We start from the raw sequence: 19,447 nt of genomic DNA, 5'->3' as shown, positions 1-19,447 counted from the left end.
TTCATACACAGCTGCCAAGTTTCTGAGGAATTGCTTTCCTCCCTCTTCCAGAAAGGGCTGAAAAGAGCTTCACAATCCCAGGCTCCCTTCTTTCACTCAGCCCATCCCTGTGGTTACTGGCTCGGGGCTGCACTGTGTTTACATTGATTTCTACATTTGAAGGACGCTGGTTAAATTTGGCAGGGGCCATTTCCCGCGAAAATGTTGACAAACATAAGAGAAGGAGAGAAATGTGGGCTGCCTTTGGCTGTGCTTTGGCATAAATATAGTAGACAAACGTACACTCCCCCCAGCCTCCCAGGATACAGGATAGCAAAATAGTCACTTGGCAAAAATAAAACTTTCGGACATTAGAAGAAAACAACTGCTTTGGAATTTGCAAGGTCACGGCCCCCATCACCTGCCTGCTCCTTCACAATACAGATCACCCTCTTCTCTGTCTGCAAGTCTGGGTATTTATAGTGTGCCACCCACCTTGGTGGCTAGGCATGGCCATACAAGAAAACAAGAACAGCTAGACTTAGGGCTCAGCTTAGCAGACAGGATGTGAAACAGGCCATAAGTGGGACACAGGGCATGTGCTTATCCTCCAGACAAGTCTCTAGGCTGCAGCCAACCCATTCAGGCCGCATGGGGTACCTACCTACCCCTCCAAGTCAGGCAGGCCCTGTGTGAGGGTGGGGGTGTAGCAGGACCACACCATGATGGATTTATGGTGAAGTTAAGGGAGGCTTCCTCAGGGTCAGCCGTACCCACTTTGGCTGGGGGGTACCTCTTGTACCCAGCTGGCCCCAGTTTTGCCCCTTGGGCACTATGTTATGGCTCTCTGGCCCTATCAGTGCCTCAGAGCACCAGTTGCTTATGGACTATACTTGCGGCCTCCTTCCTCCCTTGTAACCACGCCCATGCCTTGCAGATGCTACTCGATGTTCATTTGGAGGGGACCCTACAGCCCCAGTACAGCTTTTGGCTCCCAGGCTCTGAACCTTTGCCAGGGTCATAGCCTTCCCAGCCCTGGGCCTTTTATTCTGGCTATGTCCCTCAGCCCAGGTCCTGGAGCTTGGCTCCTAAGGCCCAGCCCTGTCTTGCACCTGGAGCCACGACCCTTGTCTTGTGCACTTTGGACCCCTAGTTCCTGTCTCATGTGCTCTGGTTCAGCCCTCTGCCCTTGGGGTCCCTGGCCCTGTAGCCTTGGCAGACTTGCCCACTACATCCATCTCAGTCCTCTGGCTCTCTGACCCCAGGCGGGGCTACCTGCTATTCTAGCCCTTAGCCCTCTGGGTCCCCAAGGCCAAGGCCAGGCTGCTTTTGCTCCCTGTGGCTGCAGCCCTCCAAGCTTTGGCCTAACTCATTCAGCCCTTAGCCCTCTGGGTCCCTGACCCCAAACTGGACTGCCTTTTGCAGAGTGTCCCACAAGAATGGCCTCCACTCCTCCCCCATAGTCACAACCTAGCCCTCTGTTTTTATCAAGCTCAAAACATAACATCAATGCAAGAAAACCACTGCACAAACTCAAAGTCTTCCCCATGAAGGATGAATGTTGACCACAAGCCATAACTCCCTTGGGCCACCCCCCTCACTCCCAGCTCCCTTGGGAGCTCATCTATCGGTCTCCAGCAGTCCTTCTCCCCCAGGAGCTCCTCTCTCCACAGCATGCGGGGCCAGACTGCCTGCTTGGGCTTAGGCCAGGGGTGGGCAATTATTTCAGGTGGAAGGTCGCTTACAGAGTTTGGGCAAACTGTCAAGGGCCACATTTCCCTCTCTCGTGCAGGGAAGCAGGAACAGCCATATGGTCCCAGGCCAGAAGCTAGGCAGGGGTTTCTGGTTGGTGGGGGAGGGCCTGGGTGGGCCTTGCTGCTGAGTCCTGCTGCTGGCTTCCCCTGGGTGCTACTGCCCCTGGCTCCTGTCATCTTTGACAGGCAGCCAGGACCAAATAAATACTAATTCTCTAAATTTTTTAGAGGCCCCACGTGCTGGATAGAATGGCCTGGTGGGCCAGATCTGGCCCCCGGGCCATATTTTGCCCACCCCGACTTATGCACTGGACTTGCAAGCCCAAAGCCCCAGCCCATCCTGTCCCATGGCTCCCCAACCCCACACAGATGGTTTCATTTGGGATTGATGGCCAGCCTGCCCTCTTCTGCTGCATCAGCCAGCTGCTCTTCCCTCTTCAAGTGACAGGGGCCTGGGGCCCTGTTAAAGGGGGAAGGGTCACACTGCAGAAGCTCTTGGCAGTACTGTTAAAGTAGCTCCAGCCTTAAAGGCTACAACAAATAGGAGAAAGTCAGTTGCTTTTGATGGGTTACCTACAGGCTGCAGAACAGAGAGGAGTCTTTCATTTTTAGGAAGCTGGATGAAGTGACCTGATGGATCTTTCTTCCATCCCTAGTGACTCTGTCTGGCTTTAAAGCAAATAAATACAGCCTGTAGAATGGTCTGTCTGACTCGTCTGCTAGTTTCCATAAATCTGTTATGCTGCTACGGTGGGATTAACAAGGCATAAATGCCACACGCCAGCCACTCAGGAGATAATGTAATTTCTGTCATTCAGTCATCATAAAAACCTAACTACCCATGGTAGTGCAGTCACAATGCAACTAATTTATTGGCGCATGCTACATCAAAACTGACCTCTTAATACGGGAGTAACAAACGTGGAGATCAAACTTCCAGCATTAATAGATAGATAGAAGACTGAAAAAAACTTGCTCCTCTCCGAGGCCTAAAACAAGACAAGACAGCATCAGTGTCATGGATCCAGCCTGATGTGCAAGCTGAGCGTTATCAGTCCTTTGGTAGGGAGGCTGAGGAGTAAATAGTGAGACGTGGTGCATAAAACATAAGCTGGCGTTAAGCAAGCAAGTGTGGGCTCCGATGATGGCAAGTGCTGGCACCAAGCAGTTCACATCACAAGAAAGTACTCTGGGCTTTCTTGGCATTTGGTAGGAAAAGACACTGCTCCGTGACTGTCAAAGGTGCATATGTGGGGTGGGGGGAGAGGGCGGCATTTATGCATTCAGGGCAAGCAGCACGATTCAAATCCACTGTCACCTAATTCAATCCATTTTGCCAGCACCTGACAAGCTCATCATTTGTTCCCACAGGCTGGCTTTCCTCCCACCCTTTCCTAAATAGAAATAGAAAAAAGAAACCTATGCATTTTGAGGAGCTTGTAATGACAGCACGGATGAGTCAGCGAGCGGGAATGAGAGAGGCTGGCCTGATGGACAGTCATAGAGAGGAAGCAAAGTATTACCAGACTGAGCCCCGTGGCGATCTGAAGCCAGCCCCAAACAAACAGGACCCATTCTGCAAATTAAACCCAGCACAGGCCCAGTGAAAATGCTGTGGGGAAGAGAGGGGCTGGGGACAGGTTCCTGGACATGGGGCAATCAATGTTGCAATAGAGAGTTGTTAAGAAAGACAATAAAAAGGGGTTCTGCCATTCTCCTTCCCAGACAGTGCGGGTGACACAGCTTCCTCTGTACAAACTTATACCTGGGTAGTTGTAAAGAACTGATTATCTCTATGTGGATACTGTCTGCCTAGCAAGGGGAATACGGGATCAAACTAGGGTTAACATGGCAGAGTTTCACTTGGCTCGTCAAAGCTAATATTTTCCTTTATAAGGAATATTCCTAGCTGTGAACTTTGGGCAAGGGAATAGATTGCATCAATAAACGGTTCAATGGATTTGTGATGCAAGCACGAGAATGGGACTTACAAGACCTAGGATCAACTCCTGGCTCTAGCAGTCTCCCTCGGTGTGGCCTTGGTCTTGGGGCTTGATTCTCCACTTGCACACCAAATCCTTGACAGGGTTGTAGCCCCTTGAGTCTCAGCTCTTGGCCCCCAGTGAAAATTAAATGCAAACCTTTTACTTGGCCCCTTGGAGACCTTCTGGCAGCAGGGAGTGGGCTGCAGTGGTGCATTTGCTGAACTCGCTCTTTTCCTGACACTCCTGGTCCCTGAGATGTTGACACACAGAAGAGTGCAGGGTGGGAATAGGTGCCCACACAACGGTTTCACCTGGTTTGTGTGTCAGATGTCTGGGACCGTGTCTGCACCACCGCCGTGCTGGGCCCACTCCCTCTCTGCACGTGCCAAATCCTGGACGTGAGGCAATGCAGCTGCCTTGAAACAGCGCTGACCATGCGCCAATGAACGTTGCAGAGAAAAAGACTTGTGAGTAGTCCTGGGCATGTGCTCAGAGCCATTCGAAGGTAGTTTCATTGCCTCATTTTTCAGGATTTTCCCCTCTATGGAAGGAAGCTTACACCGGTTGCATCAACATTTTCTGAGATCAATGCCGAAGGGCTTGTCCATATTACCTGTTGTTCCACTTACAGGGAAATCCTATTCCCTGGCATGGGGAAAAGACTTCTTGTAACACCTCAGGTTGGCATGGGGGAGGATTGGGGGCTACCTAGAAGACTTCTTTAGGCACTCTTGCAAAGCGGGTACTTGGAGGGTATACCGTGTGGGGCACAGGTGAGCAGTGCAAGTGCTGCTCCTTGGGGTCAACAGCCCTTGACATCCGTGGAGGAATCATAGATGCTGCTGCGGGTTGCGCGGAGAAAGGTTGTGTCCTTCTGGGCCCCCATGGAGAAACAGCAAAGAGCCGGGCAGCTTGGGCTGTACACCGATTCCTTGTGTTCACCCCTTGCAGGAGGCTCAAGCGCAACCAGTCTCAGATGAGCTAGTCTGCACATTGCTGGCATACGGTTTACCTAGAGTTAAAACCCAATGAATAATCCAGGTAATTATTACCTGCTTCCTTTGTTTCTTTGGTTAATGGTAAACAGCACTTGGACTTATCGGACTCGTATCTCAATTTCCATCTGTCCTTGCCTATTTTTGGCCTTCATTACTCAAGTTCACGAATCAAGTTATATTTTTTTTACTCATCCTTCCCTGGAGATGGATAATTTACATTTATAAGGGGATGTGATGGGAGTAACTGGCTTGGCAGTGATCCACCTCTGATAATGTGATAACGTGATACAGAGAGGGTGGAAGATTGCTCCTTTAACCTCTTCTCGTCTATCAAGGCTCTCCTGCCACATTTCCAACCCTTGGCATTTGAGTGTCCTGCACTTCTGATGGTTTTGCAGGCCTTTGATGTCGTACCCAGCTGAGCCAAGGGCCGGTTTGGATAGGGGAGTTTTGGTCGAGACCCTGTCTTTCACTTCCTAAGGTGCAAAGGGCAGTGCGTAAGGAACAGCCAGAGATACCGTCACTTAAACACTACCCATTTTGAACAAAGGATTCCCCAGTGAATAGAGCACTGCCACCCCGGCACCACAGATATAGTATGGAAATGAAGATGCAAATCCTCCGAAAAAATTAACGAAGAGCAATTTAAACAACCACGAATCCCGCTTGCCTTATCCTGGGCTGGCTTCTGGTTGAGAACATCTAATAAAATTACCGCTGTGCTTTAAGATCCTGGGATCCTAGCGAAGCAGGTGGGGAGATTACCGTCTTTTTAAGAGCAATGGGTGAAATCACGTAAAGGAAAGCAGACACGACGACTCGGTGAATGAGAGATCTGGAAGGGATCTTCAGGGTGATCTAGTGCAACCCCCTGCACGGATGCAGGTTTGGCAGTTCCTAAACCACCCTGGGCCAATGCCTCTCCATCCTCCAGAGAACTTCCCAGGCAGGAGATTTCACAGTCTCTCTCTGCAATTTGTCCTTTTTCCTAGTATCCTTAAAGGAAAGATGTTGATGCCTGAGATTTAGATTAACAATTTGTATTTTAAACGTGCTGTTTTTTGTCCTGCCTGATGCAACGAAAGGAAAGGAAATTTTCTGCCGCATCCTTATTGTAGCCTTTCAAATATTTATAGCCTCTCCCTCCCCCTTCATCTCCTTTTCTCCAGACTAAACATGATTAAAAAAAAAGAATATATTGGTAAAATAAAAAAAGGATCGTGATTAGTAAAGAATCGGTGTCTCCTTATTTCACACATTTACAGATTTCAGTGACAGCGGGGAAAAATTATCCGCGTGGCAGAAGGACAAAAATAATGACTTGGGAGCTTGTGAATGACTCTTGCTAGAAAAAGAATTTCATCTCTTCTTTTTTAATCTTTGCAGCAGCCAGTCATTAATTCTCTGATTTGGATTACCTAATTTTGAGAAAAGGTACCATACATGATAATCCCGATCTCCTTAGCAACAGGAAAATAACAGAACAAAGAGAAAGCGCTATGTAGCACCATACAAAGCATGGTGCATTGTCTGAAAGCAGCTTTGGCCTTTAATTAATATGCACAAAAGCTTTTGCATTTCCACAAAATATTGTAAATATGATTTTGTTCAGCCATATTTAGCCTGGGCCACTAATCCTGTGGATAAAAAATGCTTGGAAATGTCTTATAGATAAATCCATTTGTTTCCACTATCTGACCCACATCTGAATCTCTGGTCCCCAAGTACTAAGGACAATTATATTTCTAAAGTGATTTGAAAATCAAGTGTTTCATAATTGGAATGAAATTTTAGCTTGGCCTAAGCACCTGCCACTATATTGACTTCAGAGGAGCTGTGTCCACCTACCTCAGAAATGAATTTGTCTCCAGCTAAGAATTTTGCAAATGTTTCCAGGAGATAAAGAGAAAAATATTACTTATTACAGTTATGAATACCTGGAAATACACTGGGGCATATCATCGAACAATGAATTTGTAAGTACCTATAGGATAACAATGGGATAAAAAACTGCCGATGTTGATTTACCAAAGACAAGCCATGCCTAACCAACCTGGTACCTTTTATCTGGTTTGAACAGGGGGGCCAGATTAGATAATCTCTTTCTACCCCTTCCAGCCCTGTTATCCTATGAGTCTACGAACACACGATCTCTGACTGCATTGCCCCCGTAGCGTCTCAGTGGGGAACTCCCCAGAAGGTTTTATGTGGAAATGAGTATTACACCCCTCGTGTACAGAAGGAGAAACAGAATCAGGCATCCTAAGAGTTTAGCTGAAGGTTATGGAACGAGTCCGTATTTCACGGACAATTTTGCAATTTCAACATGTTCCCAGTTCCAAAACCAATTGGGGGGTGGGAAAAAAGAAAACCCTCGAAGTTTCCTGTGAAATAAAATTCCAACAAGAAAATGGTTTGGAGTGGACTGAACTAATCCAGGACAGCAAAATCAATACTTTGTATCCCTATATCGACTTTAGTCAATTTTCAGCTTCAGTTGAAATTGATATTGTAGAACATAACTGTTTCTCAATGGCAAAGTCATTTCTCAATGGAAACTAGAAATGTTCCATTATGAACAGGCCGAAACCAACCCCTGATCTGTCTTTAGCAAAATGAGTTTCTTTATAAATTTTCCTTTCCCAGTTAATTTCTGTAGAAATCAATCCCTGGGTGACTATAGCTGAATCTCCGGTAATTGATGCAGATGTTTATCTTGGAAGTTGAGTCGGGAGACCTGAGGGTGGGAATGCGAGGTAAGCAATATTTTCTCTGCAATTCAACTGCATGCGCAAGCTTGGAATAATATCACTTATATACTCGACTAGGGTGCCATGATTCATTAGTTGAGTCTATAACATATTTTAAAGAAAACTGTTACATATGATCAACCTGTAATTAGAAATTAATTGAAAGATTATAGATAAATACCATTAAATTATCAACACTAAAAGTAGCTCTTCTGGGTATAAGGATGCAATACCTGACATGCTGCTGCTGGGCTCTACTTAGATAGTCACAAATGCTCAAGACTTGGAATTCTTAATTACTCCATTGTTGCTAACCACAAAGGACACATCTCAGCCATTTACACTTTGCTGGCATAAAATACAAGACAGCTCCTATCTGGGAAAATGCACAACCTACTGTTATTTAAACCCAAGACCTAGACATATGCTGAAACTCCATTGCTCTTTTTACCCTAAGCATCTTTTCCCCAACATCTTGCTTGCAAAACAAAAAAAAAAGGTTTTCTGACAATTCCATCAAAAAAGAAAGGTTCTTTGGTTTAAAATATTCTTCAAGAGTTTGTGTTTTCAGCATTCAATAGCTGAAAACTGATTTTTGTTAAAACAGAAATCGGGTACACTTCTTCAAAAGTTTCAGAGAATTTCTTTTTCGCTTTAATTAAAAAAGGTGGTTTTTGGGTCAAAACTATTTTGAATGAAAAATTCCAGCTAGGTCTAGCCAAATGTCTTCCTACTTGAGATGTAGCATTTTATAAACTGCTCTCTTTAGCTGTCTCACAAAACTACGTGCTAGAACCCATTGGGAATCTTTCATCTATATGTATTCCCATCAAAAAATGAATTTCCCCAAAACCGAGATTTTTCAGTGAGAAAAAGTGTCAGTTCTACCAATATTTATTGATTGGGGGATTCTCTTTGGGAAAGAACGTAATGACTTGTTTTGTTCTCGGTAGGTTCAACATTGATCTCAGCACTTCATTTCAGGACCAAGTCCCATGAATCTGCATCTACTTGAGCTGCTGGGTGGCTTCATGCTGTTCCCTGTTATGGCCGGTGTGGCTAAGCACAGCATCATGGTGCATCATGGGGCTTGCAAGACTGTAGTGCATCATGGGAGATGTAGTCTTGCAGGAACCCAGCCCATAGGTAGGATCAGAGAGCCAAAACACCTGAACTCTCATAAGGAGCAGACCATCAGTCAGCCGCAGTGCAGCACTGTGCCAAGCCACGGGCAGACATATTTTCTGTTTCCAAATAAAGATGTATTTGACAGTGACAGTCTGAAGTCAGGCAGAAAGCAGGGCTTGGGGGTGTCTCTTAGATTTATAGATTTCATAGACATTAGGGCTGAAAGGGACCTCGGGAGATCATCGAGTCCAGCCCCCTGCCCAAAGGGCAGGAAGTCAGCTGGGGTCATAGGATCCCAGCAAGATAAGCATCCAATTTACTCTTGAAGGTGTTCAGTGTAGGTGCTTGAACCACCTCTGCTGGCAGACTGTTCCAGACCTTGGGGGCTCGGACAGTAAAGAAATTCTTCCTTATTTCCAGCCTGAAACGGTCTTGCAGATAGTACCAGTTAACATCTACAGAGCCATCTTGCCCTATCTTCTGCCTGCTTCCAAATAGAAATTCTTCCTTGGCTTTCTGTTCTGTGAAAACCATCCTGATTTGGAAGCAAAATGAATGTCAAACCACTGGACTTCCCCCAGGGCAAAATTCCTGTCCCCAGTTCTCCTTAATAAATAGGGCAGCAACCATCGCTGTTTGGTTGAGAATATCTAAGGAAACCTTAGGAGCAGCAGATAGGATTTTCTCTTTCACTTGGTGCCCCAAACCCTTGTATTAGGCTTCTGTGTATTCTGCAGATTGCTGCTGTATGAACCTCAGAGGAAGCTGCCGTGTCAATATAAATGGAGTGGTTTTGGGGCATGACTTTTTTACCTGGTCTCAGGGCTTTGATGAAGTGCAATTAAATAATGCTACCAAGTGTGTTGGAATTTCAGGTGTAATTGTGGTTTATCGTCTCTGTCCTAATATCATCTTTCTCCTGAGTTATTGGCACTGTCCCCAATCTTTGCCCGTGTCATCTTCCTTGATCATAGTCTAAATAACCATCCAAGGTGGCCTTTTTTTTCTAGCATATGCTACCACCTTGGCTTCAGATTATAAAGTTGACTTAACATCTTGTGTAAAGCCCAAATGTTTTGATTGCTTTTGGGTCACCCCCTCTTAAAGTACCATAGCAGCAAACAGCATAGTTTAGAAAATAAATGAAAACGTACATGTTCTTCTTCAAACTGGTCCCCGCCCAATGCCGCTACACAGGGCTTGATACCTCCTGTTCCAAAAGCGATCAAAGACAGGCCAAACATGGACAGGACCCTGCAAATAGGGAAGAACATTTCAGCATCCTTTGTAGAGTAACATTCTGGTTACAACTCACAGTAGATTCCTTTGGGGTCACTTTGCAGCTTGCCCAAGGGTTGAGAACAAAGATCAAGTTGAAGTGCTCTGGAAGTACGAAAAGGAACAAGCAGGAGTAGGTCCCTAGAAATGCCAGGCCAGTTGCAACCCCAGTGAAAGGCGGGTAGGGGCACCTTATAACCCCAGCCCCCACAACTTAGTGGGAAGTAGAGCAGGCAATGGAGCCAGGCATGCCTAGTGAGAGGCACCTGAGTCTGTGGGGTGTAAGACCCCGAGGCCCCAGTGTAGGGGGAAAAGTGTTGACCTCAGGGAGGGGGCCATGGGTGCAAAGTAAGGTTACAAGGGGCAACCTGCAGGGCTGCACAAGAGTTGTTTAGTGAGAGAGCCCCAGTGGTTGTAGTAAATCGTTGCCCCAGTGAGAGGGTGGAGGAGTACCCCAGCAAGAGGGCAAGGAGAGTTGGGCCAAAGACAGAGCTGAGCTTCAGTGAGAGTGTGTGCAGTGCACAGCTGAGGATACCTGGCCAAGCATAGCCAAAGACTGGTGACCAATAGGGGCCTGGGAAGTCGTAGTGGATAGTTCGGAGCATACCGTGGTGGCACAGTGTGACGATGAGCTCTGGGGGGGAATGATTTTCCTGAGTGAGACCCTGGAACACAGGTCACAGTGTGAAGCACTGTGCAATATGGATGCCATCTGAGAGGCATGGGACACAGTATAGGGAAGGTTGGAGCTGTGTGTAAAACCCTTAGCCTCAGGGCATCAAGTGGGCAGCCTCCTGCTTATTACATCAGTTTTATCCCAACAAGTCATGGCAGGAAAGATAGGGCAGGTTGCCCTAGACAGAGGGATGTGCGGTATGGTGACCGGTCATGAGTAGGCTCCTTTTGTCACACTTTCCATCAATCAAATCATTAACCAAACCAGATTTTGCAATTCTGGATACGTTCCATTATCTTTGCCATTTTCCTGCATGTCTGTGCACCAACTAGGCATGACGACAGAAGGTTAGGGGCTCATGGGACAGCTTATTTGTGGCACAGACGGAAGCAGAAAGTTCCTAGTAGCATGCAAAGAGAAAATCGTTTCCCACAGGTTTTTCCAGTTCAGGTTTGCAGGCATAGGTTTGAAAAGGTTTTGGATCAGCATCACTTTAGGGCACACCCTGCTCCCTGACTCCTAACCTCACAAGATCTACTCATTACCGACTAGAACCATGCTGGTGCGGTGCGCAAGCTCTTTCCAACTGGCACCAGAACACGTGGGGTTGAAAGCACCCAGAGGACCTGGGAAATTGTCTGGCAAGTCTGTTTGACATGTTTCTCCGCGTGGTGCCCAGCCAGGAAAAAATACCAGTAGGCTACAGATGTTCAGTGAAACCAGTCATGGAACATTTTTCCTAGCAGGTCTCCAGACTGGCTCTGATCGCCAGCAAATGGCTCCATATTCATTTTAATAATGCTACATGAATTCCCAATGCATGGCAAGCAAACAAAAACCTTGTTTGCAGCCAATGCTGATGGTCCGACAGACAAGATGCCATAACCAGGTATCATGACAACACGGTCTCAGTGCTTACTTACACATGAAGAACCTGGTCCCCCACAACTGGTATTGCACCAACTGACTTGATCACATGGCCAGTCACATAAACAATGGACAGGCAGATGATCGTCCTGTGAAGAGAGAAAATGGTAGCAGATGAATACTCTCGGGTGATGTCTGATCTAAAAACTGAAGAGGACCGTGCATTTCCTATCATGGTTTGCCTGGCATGTGCGCTTGAAACCGGATAGTCCCTGCCTCTGGCATCTGAAGATGTATCTCCACTGGGTCAGCTCCACAAATGTTGTAGGGAGGAGACAGGCAAACTGGTTCAAGTGGAGGAGTAAAGGGTCAAAGGCTGCTTTGCAAAAGCAGCTATTACTAGGAAGGATTAGCTAACTGCCTGCCAGGTTAATATGCAATGTAAGGTGAGTACAAACTAGATCATATTTAATTTCAAAACCACCTCCTTTTTCTACTGTCATTCCAACCTGCCAGCCAAATCAATGCTCACTGAGGAGGGTGTATGTGTATAGCCTCTATGAGTACATCGTCCCAAGGGGGAAAGTAGTTCTCTGCTTCAGGCAGATATTTTAAGGGCATCGCTGACACTTGCAGTGGTTAGGACAACAGTGCGGGTGGCAGAAGCCCTAGGGGAGACAGGAGAAGTTTGGGAAACAGAGCAGTCCTGAAGAGTTCAAATCCTGCTGAAGCTGCTAATTTATAGCAATATAGGGACCATCCTACCAGATCAGACCAATAACTCAACCAGGCCACCCCAGTCCAGCTACTTTCCAGGAAAAAATCTCTGAAATAAGCAACTGTAGGACAGCCTGCCCCCAGGAACCTTTCCCTCTTAAATCCTAATACGCAGAGGTCAGTTGTGGATTCATAGCCTTTGGGGCACTGTGGCCAAGTCCGGGACACCTTTGTACAACAGAACTCAGCTGTGAGCAACTGATTTACCAACCAAAATCCCCATTATCATTTCATTTGTTAAAAGCAACAAGTTAGAAGGGAAGAATGTGCTGGTGGTCTACTGGGCCATGCTAGCAAGAAACTGGACCAAATGGGTTGTGCCCATTGCTCAGGGCATCATGAAACTGGAAAGGCATTTTCAATCCTGGAGAGGAATGTGTTATTCATGTTATTTTTGTGGAAGAAGCTAGCCTAGTAGCATAAAAACTGGAAAGTAGGACTACTGAGTTTTTATCTCCATCCACCACTCCCCCAACCACTGACTGTGGACCAGCCTTGTTAATCTCCAGGTATCAGATACCTCCGAGGGCTGTGGGGAGACTTAATTTATTGATATTGATATATCACTTGCTGGTCTCCAAATGGAAAAGAAGCACGGATTATATTACACACCACCCTTCACCCACTCCTCTCACTCAGATTTATCCCAGGCCTTTCGCCAGGGTCTCCACACAGTTTGAGGCTCAAGGAATATATTTGTATGCTGGATCACATCACTGAGAAATAAACTGCTGCAACATGGTGTCATCACAGCACACAAATCATGGGCTCCATTTGTCTGCATCTTGATATGTCCCTTTTATGGCGGTTCTGGAAATTACGAGCCTCGGCAAACCTGCCAACTGTTTGCTCATTAATGGAAATCAAAGCACGTGGTTTTTCGTACTGCAACTTCCAGGGACACATCTTTCAGCCCCACGGCTACAGGTTCGACAAGGAGTAATAGCCTTTACACTCAGTCCATTGGCTTGTCAAGTCAACTGACAGACAAATACAGTTTCCCTGAAAACATATATCTTTATACATGAATTACTCCTTGAATCATACAATCACAGGACGGTAGCGTTGGAGTGATCTTGTAGCCATGATGGTCCAGGAATTGTATGACAGGCAAGGAATTTTTGGGGTGATATCTTTTACCGGACCGACTGCACGGTTGGGATAAAGTTAGACGTGCTTTAAAATGCAAGACATTCTTCATTGGGTACACGGTCACGTGCTAACATGTGTGCAGCCAAAGAGGCAGTTTCCCCTTATCAGTTTGAAGCCAGGTAGGAGGCAGGCCAGAGTGGCACCTTGTAGATTAAGTCAAAGAGGCGTAAGCTGTCTGGCATCAGTTCCAGAAGCGCGCAAAACCCGGGGGCAGAGCACTAACACATGCCGCTGTTGACCTCAAAGTAGCTGTTCTTAAACAACAACACTTTAAGAACCGGCCTGAATGCAAAATTGAGAAGCAAGAGATCATCCATAGACTGGACTGCGTTAAGGACGGTCTAAGAAGAGATTGCAGAGTCACAGCCCATTGCCTGGCTTCACTTTCACAACCCCTATGTCCCTGTGGTTTTACCGCTTTGTTTACCACCTTCGCCTCTCTCAGCAGTGCCCTCTCTCTGCCACCCCTTCCCTATTCTTTGTATTTAAATTACTGCTTTTTCTGCAGACTCCCTGCTTGCTACAGGTCCATTCATAACATCTCACAAAGTAAGCCTGGCCTTCTACATGTAACACAGCTAGCTTTTATTTTTGCATTCCTTGACTTTTTGGTCAACTTCCAAGTCACCCAGGAAGATACACCCTGACCCAAAAAGGTACTTACATTAATCTCAGCCATTTAAGTCTTTCAGGCTACTCCTACCCTTTCTAATCTGTTTGCTACATTCCTTTTATGTTCCAGGGTGGGTCAGACCATCAAGCAAGGCTCAGGTTTGAGGACCTTAAGGAATTAACTCTGAACCTCCAGATGAGACATTTATGTTCAGAAATGTTCTTCCTTACTTGAATTTTCCCAGCCAGGAGTCAGCTATGATTGCTCCAATGACGGGGGTGAAGTAACACAGCCCTGAGAAGGCATGGTACATAGAGGTGGACAGGTTCTCATCCCAGTGCAGGAAATTGAGAAAATACAATGTCAGGACAGCTAGAAAAAAAAGAAAAGAAATGATATGGCTTGTTTAACATGAAGCCAGGGAGGTAAACCAGTATCTAAGTCCAAGTGCCTAGAAGGCTGAACCAAATTATGTGTGTAATAAATGCTGATTAATTTGCTACTGCAAAGGGCAGGCAAATAATGACAAATTATCCAGTAATGACCAATTATCAAAGAGGGGAGGGCAGCTATCAGGGCAATGGCAAATTAAGCCATAGCAGTGATGTGTCACATAAATGAATTATCAGGGGTTGATCGGGGGGAGGGGGGATCTCCTGGTGCAATTGTACCCTGCTTTGATTTCTGCTTCACCCAAACATCAAAACTAATTGCCCAGGAAGGGCAGTGGCATTTCTATTCAGACAGTGCTGAGGGGTTCAATTGACTTCAGGGCTCACAGTCATCTCCGTGATTCCTGCTAATCTCTCTCCACTCCACAGGTGTTACGAACCCACTATCCTTTTTAATAGTTTTGATGTCCCACTATTTAAACTACCCTTTCTTCTGCAAGTTTGTGGTTGGTTAGTCATTCTTGGTAATGTCTTCATTTCACAGCCCTGCAGACTGTGTTTAGCTCTAGCTAAAAACTTTAACTCGGATGTGGTAATCACAACTCAGGTGTAGCTGTGCTTGACAGTGAACCACTGGAGGCATTGTCAAGACACTTAGGGTGGTAATATTTTGTTTCATGAAGCTAAATAAGAGAAGTACATTTAACTATAATGACTACAGGACTAATGACACAAGATATTTTGATGGTATTTTGCCTAGTGGCATTTTAAAAATCTTCTTACAAAATCTAGCAAATCAATGCACTTTCTAACAGTTATAGTAGTGTTTTGCTTTGATCTTACACTGAATGATATAGTCCTAGCCCCCTAGCACTAAAGCATCTCGTTTTGCTTTAACTGGAGAAAAATTTGTGTTATGTTATAGGTGATGATGGGCCACCGCATCTGCACCCCCTTTTCAAAATCCACCTGTGTGTACTACGATGCACTGGGCCTCACAGAAAGCATAGCAAATCTGGAGTTTATCAACTGGGCCTTTCCTTCCCCCTTCTGTCTTGGTAACAAGTGTCATTGTACTTCTAATGAGACCCGTCTCATAGTGTTGCCATTGTCTCTACCCTAAAGCACTGTCCTATACTGCACGAGCTGGGGGATCAAGTCCATTCACCCAGATGCAGCCTCAGCCTTAGCTACTCCTTTACTTGGTCCTGCCAAATGGAGGGGAACAAAGACCTTGACTCTGCCAGTACACACTAGCACAGGGGTCAGCTGCCTATAGCTTGTGGGCCTGATCTGGCCTGGGGATGCGAGGCTTCAGTAGCATTTGGCGGCTGGGGGCTTTGGCCATAAGTGCTCTTCCTATGCCACCATTAGAGCAAGCAGCAGTGGTGGCCAGGTCCTATTGCCCATCCTTCCTGCCGCCTGCCTCTGACTTGGGGTGGGTCGTTGCAGCCCACAGCTGGAAAAGGTTGCCTCACCCAGTCTTGGAAGGGTGACGATGAAATGCAACCCTAGCTGGTGCACAGCAGTTCAGCATCCAGTGAAGAGATTTATCACAAGCCCATTTTCTTCTTTTGATCTATGGGGCCAATCCTGCAGGGTTCACACAAAGAGGAGCCTGCCCCGGATCCTGCTGAGGTTTGTCTTGTGCAAACACTGTCAGGTGTGGACACCTGTCACCCCAAAGCGGTCAGGAAGGGTGTTTTTCCCCCTTGGGAGAATGGCAGGGCAGGCTGTGCAGCTGGGGTGCAACAGCCATGTAGGTGGGTCTCCAACCCCCAACCTCCAAGGCAGCAAATAAGCCACAGTGCATGGTGAGGCTCAAGGTATACCAGGAAAACCCAGGGCTGTAGGGTCTGTGTTCAGAGGGATCCAGCTGCTCTTGGAAATGCAAGATAAGAGCATGGAGCAAACACTGGAATGGGGACTGGCGAAGTGTGCCGCAGTGGTAGCAGAGAGGAGCTGAGGAGGCAGACTCTGCCCTCCCTTGAGGCTGACTGAGGTGAGGGCCACTTGTGCCACGGGATAACTACGTGCACGAGGAAGTGTCTGCGCATGAAACCAGACAGAGTCACCTGGGGCCTAAATTCCTTAAGCCCGTATTGTGAAAGGACGTCCATGGAAACAGCGTGAGAACCGGTGTCTGGAGACGACAGACCAGGGGGAACGGGGACGTGTCAAGGGGAAGGCAGCAGGATCTTCAGAGACGTGCCACATACCTTTCATGCCATAGTAGGAGAAGCGCTCGCAGAACTCGGTCACCACGATGAAGGCGATGCTCAGCGGGTAGTTGCTGCCGCAGAATTTCTGCAGAAAACACACCAGGACACGTTGGCTTTGTGGAAGTACTGGTCCCAGCAACGTCTTCCCACCCTACGCATGCAGCGTTGGCAGAGGAGGTCTAGTCTGAAAGCCCAGAGCCCAACACAGCAGGTGCTGCAGAGACCGGTCTCTAAACTCCAGAGCAGCCCTGAGCTGTGCCCCCGGGTACATCGAGAAAGAGAAAACCCGCATCCCCTTGCCTGTATCCTGTGCTCAGGTCATATATTCTCACCTCCCTTCCACACTCAGTTCATTTCTTGCTGCTAAATACTCACTGCAATCTCCCTCTCTTTCCCCAAATGTGACTTGACTGCCAGTCTATTCCTAGAGCAGTTGAAGTCAAGACTTAAGTTGCATTTATGAGAAGCGGGGGATCCAGGACACTGTTTCCTGTCTCCAGAATAAGGCAGCACTGCAGTACCTGTAGCAAATGTGATTTTCTTTTTCCTTAAACAGTGACTGGTGTATCCTGAACTCCTCAGAGCCTGGGGGCTATCAGCGATTTGCAGTTAACTGAGGCTGAGCTTGCAGTCTCATCAGAGTAAAACAGCACTAAGCATTTCACTTTAGCACAAACAAGGCTTTTTGTGACCCTAAAGTGGACTTACAGTCTGCCTCTACCCCTTGCCATGACTTCTCAGCTTTGCATCCTCTCAACCAGGGAAGTGGCTTTGCAGAATATCCCCTGCCCTGTGGCAGGCAGGTACAACAGGAAAAAACACACTGGAGGGAGGTGGGCAAGTCTGATGATTTATGCTTGTGTTTTTCGTTTCTGAAAGGACCCTCTTTGCAGGCCAAGATGGCATGAGACTCGCTGCTCCTAATGTTTTTTGGCTTCTGAATGTTGGAAATACCGACCTGGATTGTGCAACCCCAAATGCAAATACAGATCCCAAAATAACCGTGCTGCTTCTAGTGTATCTAACCACTTCAGCATTTGAGTATATTTGTGAATTCCCAAAATGACAGACTCTTTTAATCTTGATGCCAGCCTAATTTTATATATATATCTATAATTATACCTATATCTATAGCTATATCTATCTAGATAGATAGATAGATATAGATGTGTGTGTGTGTGTGTGTGTGTATTTATATATATATATTTGGTTGGTCTGGAGTGATGCAAGAGTGATACGAGACAAGGAAGCAAGTGTCCTCAAAAACGGTAGCCGACAATTTGCCTTAATACAACGTAACTGGCCCAAACACAACTGTTTTGTTTACTCATTTTGAGCGTTTATATCTAATTTATGGGGAAAGATTCCAAGCCAAAACACCTTTTTTTTCTTCGAAGGTGCTCGGTTCACATGTCCACCTTGAGTGTTTGTGGTATTTATCATCAACTCCGTATCCGGATCTGTATGCAGATTATAAGAAGGATGCTAGTCCATGTGGCTTCTTCCCCATTTGGCTGGTCCCCTTTGCTGACTGGGCCAAGGAAAGCTCCAGACCTTTAATGGTTGCACGAGCACACACAAGAATGTCACATCCGCCTTTTTCCAGGCAGTTGTTGGTAATCAAGAAAACAAATAACCCTGTTATTTCCTTTCGTTGTTGCTTTTCCCACTTGGTAGCAAATGGCAAGACAAGAATCTTTCTGCCCATCCCAGGATCCTACATTTTCACAGGCTTCTACTGCTAAAATGCAGGAGAATTAAAAAAAATTGAAGGTGAGGTCCAGGCCTCCGCACTTCTGCAGCCAGGAGCAGTGACTAGGGAGCACCATCCACTGTGGTCCAAAGGCTCATCTCTCACATTAGATCATTGACGCTGCATGTGCACTTTGTGCCATGCTCGTTTGCAGGGTCATAGAATCGCAGAAAATGAGGGTTGGAAGCGACCTCAGGAGGTGACATCTAGTCCAACCCCTGCTTGAAGCAGGACCAGCCCCAACTACAGCATCCCAGCCCAAGCTCTGTCTAGCCGGGTCTTGAAAAGCTTCAGGGATGGAGCTCACATCACCTCTCCAGGTAAGCTGCTCCACTGTTTCACGCCTTCCTAGTCAGAATGTTTTTTTCTTGATATCAAACTTTAACTTCCCGTGACGCAACTTGAGACCTTTGCTCCTTGTCCTGTCATCTGCCCCCACTGAGGACAGTCCAGCTCCGTCCTGTTTGCAACCCCGCTGCAGGGAGGTGAAGGCTGCTGTTCAATCTCCCTTGGTCTTCTCTTCCGCAGATTAAATAAACCCATTTCCCTCAGCCTCTCCTCACCCATCAGGTGCCCCAGCCCCCAAACTATTTTTGCTGCTCTCCGCTGGACTCTCTGAAACTTGTCCACCTCCTGTCCATAGTGGGGGTCAGATAGACAGCTTTGACCTTATCGGATAGCAACACAACAACAAGAAGGCGGTATTCTCTTCTGGTATCAGGTGGTTTTCTCTTCTGTCCCACCAGTGAGCGGACGTGGAAGACGGCACGCGATGTGCATCGCACAGACCAGCTGGCGGCTTCAGGAATGGTGTCTCGAGGCGGGCTTTGGCTCGCACATCATGACGAGAGACATGCTCGGATGGGACGGGCTCCACCTTTCCCCTAAAGGCGAATCTCCTCTGGCGGGCTTTAAACTAGGCTTATTGGGGGAAGGGGAAGATGAGGGAGGAGGAAGCCTTGGACAGCTAAACCAAGCAGCACCCACAAGTACAGCCCAGCCTAGGCCGACGAGCGGACATATACCCTGGTAAGCAACAGGGGCCTGGGCAATGCTGTGATTTGAGAAGATCATATGGAGCACATCTGCGATGGGCCGGCCTCAGGGATGATGCTCAAGGGCA

General features: G+C 47.0%; 1 protein-coding gene across 2 annotated transcripts in view; it reads right to left on the bottom strand.

The window, feature by feature from the left end:
- Positions 1 to 19,447, bottom strand: part of SLC15A2 (solute carrier family 15 member 2) — a 66,938-nt gene that overhangs the window by 33,578 nt on the left and 13,913 nt on the right. For both annotated transcript variants that reach the window (XM_019554302.1, XM_019554303.1), the window contains exons 3-7: positions 16,569 to 16,656; positions 14,188 to 14,329; positions 11,472 to 11,564; positions 9,749 to 9,848; positions 2,632 to 2,722 (exon numbers count right to left, since the gene is read on the bottom strand). In XM_019554302.1, the coding sequence (XP_019409847.1) occupies positions 2,632 to 2,722; positions 9,749 to 9,848; positions 11,472 to 11,564; positions 14,188 to 14,329; positions 16,569 to 16,656 (514 nt within the window). The remainder of the gene's footprint in view (positions 1 to 2,631; positions 2,723 to 9,748; positions 9,849 to 11,471; positions 11,565 to 14,187; positions 14,330 to 16,568; positions 16,657 to 19,447) is intronic.

The sequence above is a fragment of the Crocodylus porosus genome, unplaced genomic scaffold (assembly GCF_001723895.1).
Source record: "Crocodylus porosus isolate Cpor-Errol unplaced genomic scaffold, CroPor_comp1, whole genome shotgun sequence".
In the NCBI taxonomy this organism is placed as follows: domain Eukaryota; kingdom Metazoa; phylum Chordata; order Crocodylia; family Crocodylidae; genus Crocodylus; species Crocodylus porosus.
This window is presented reverse-complemented; position numbering and strand designations above follow the sequence as displayed.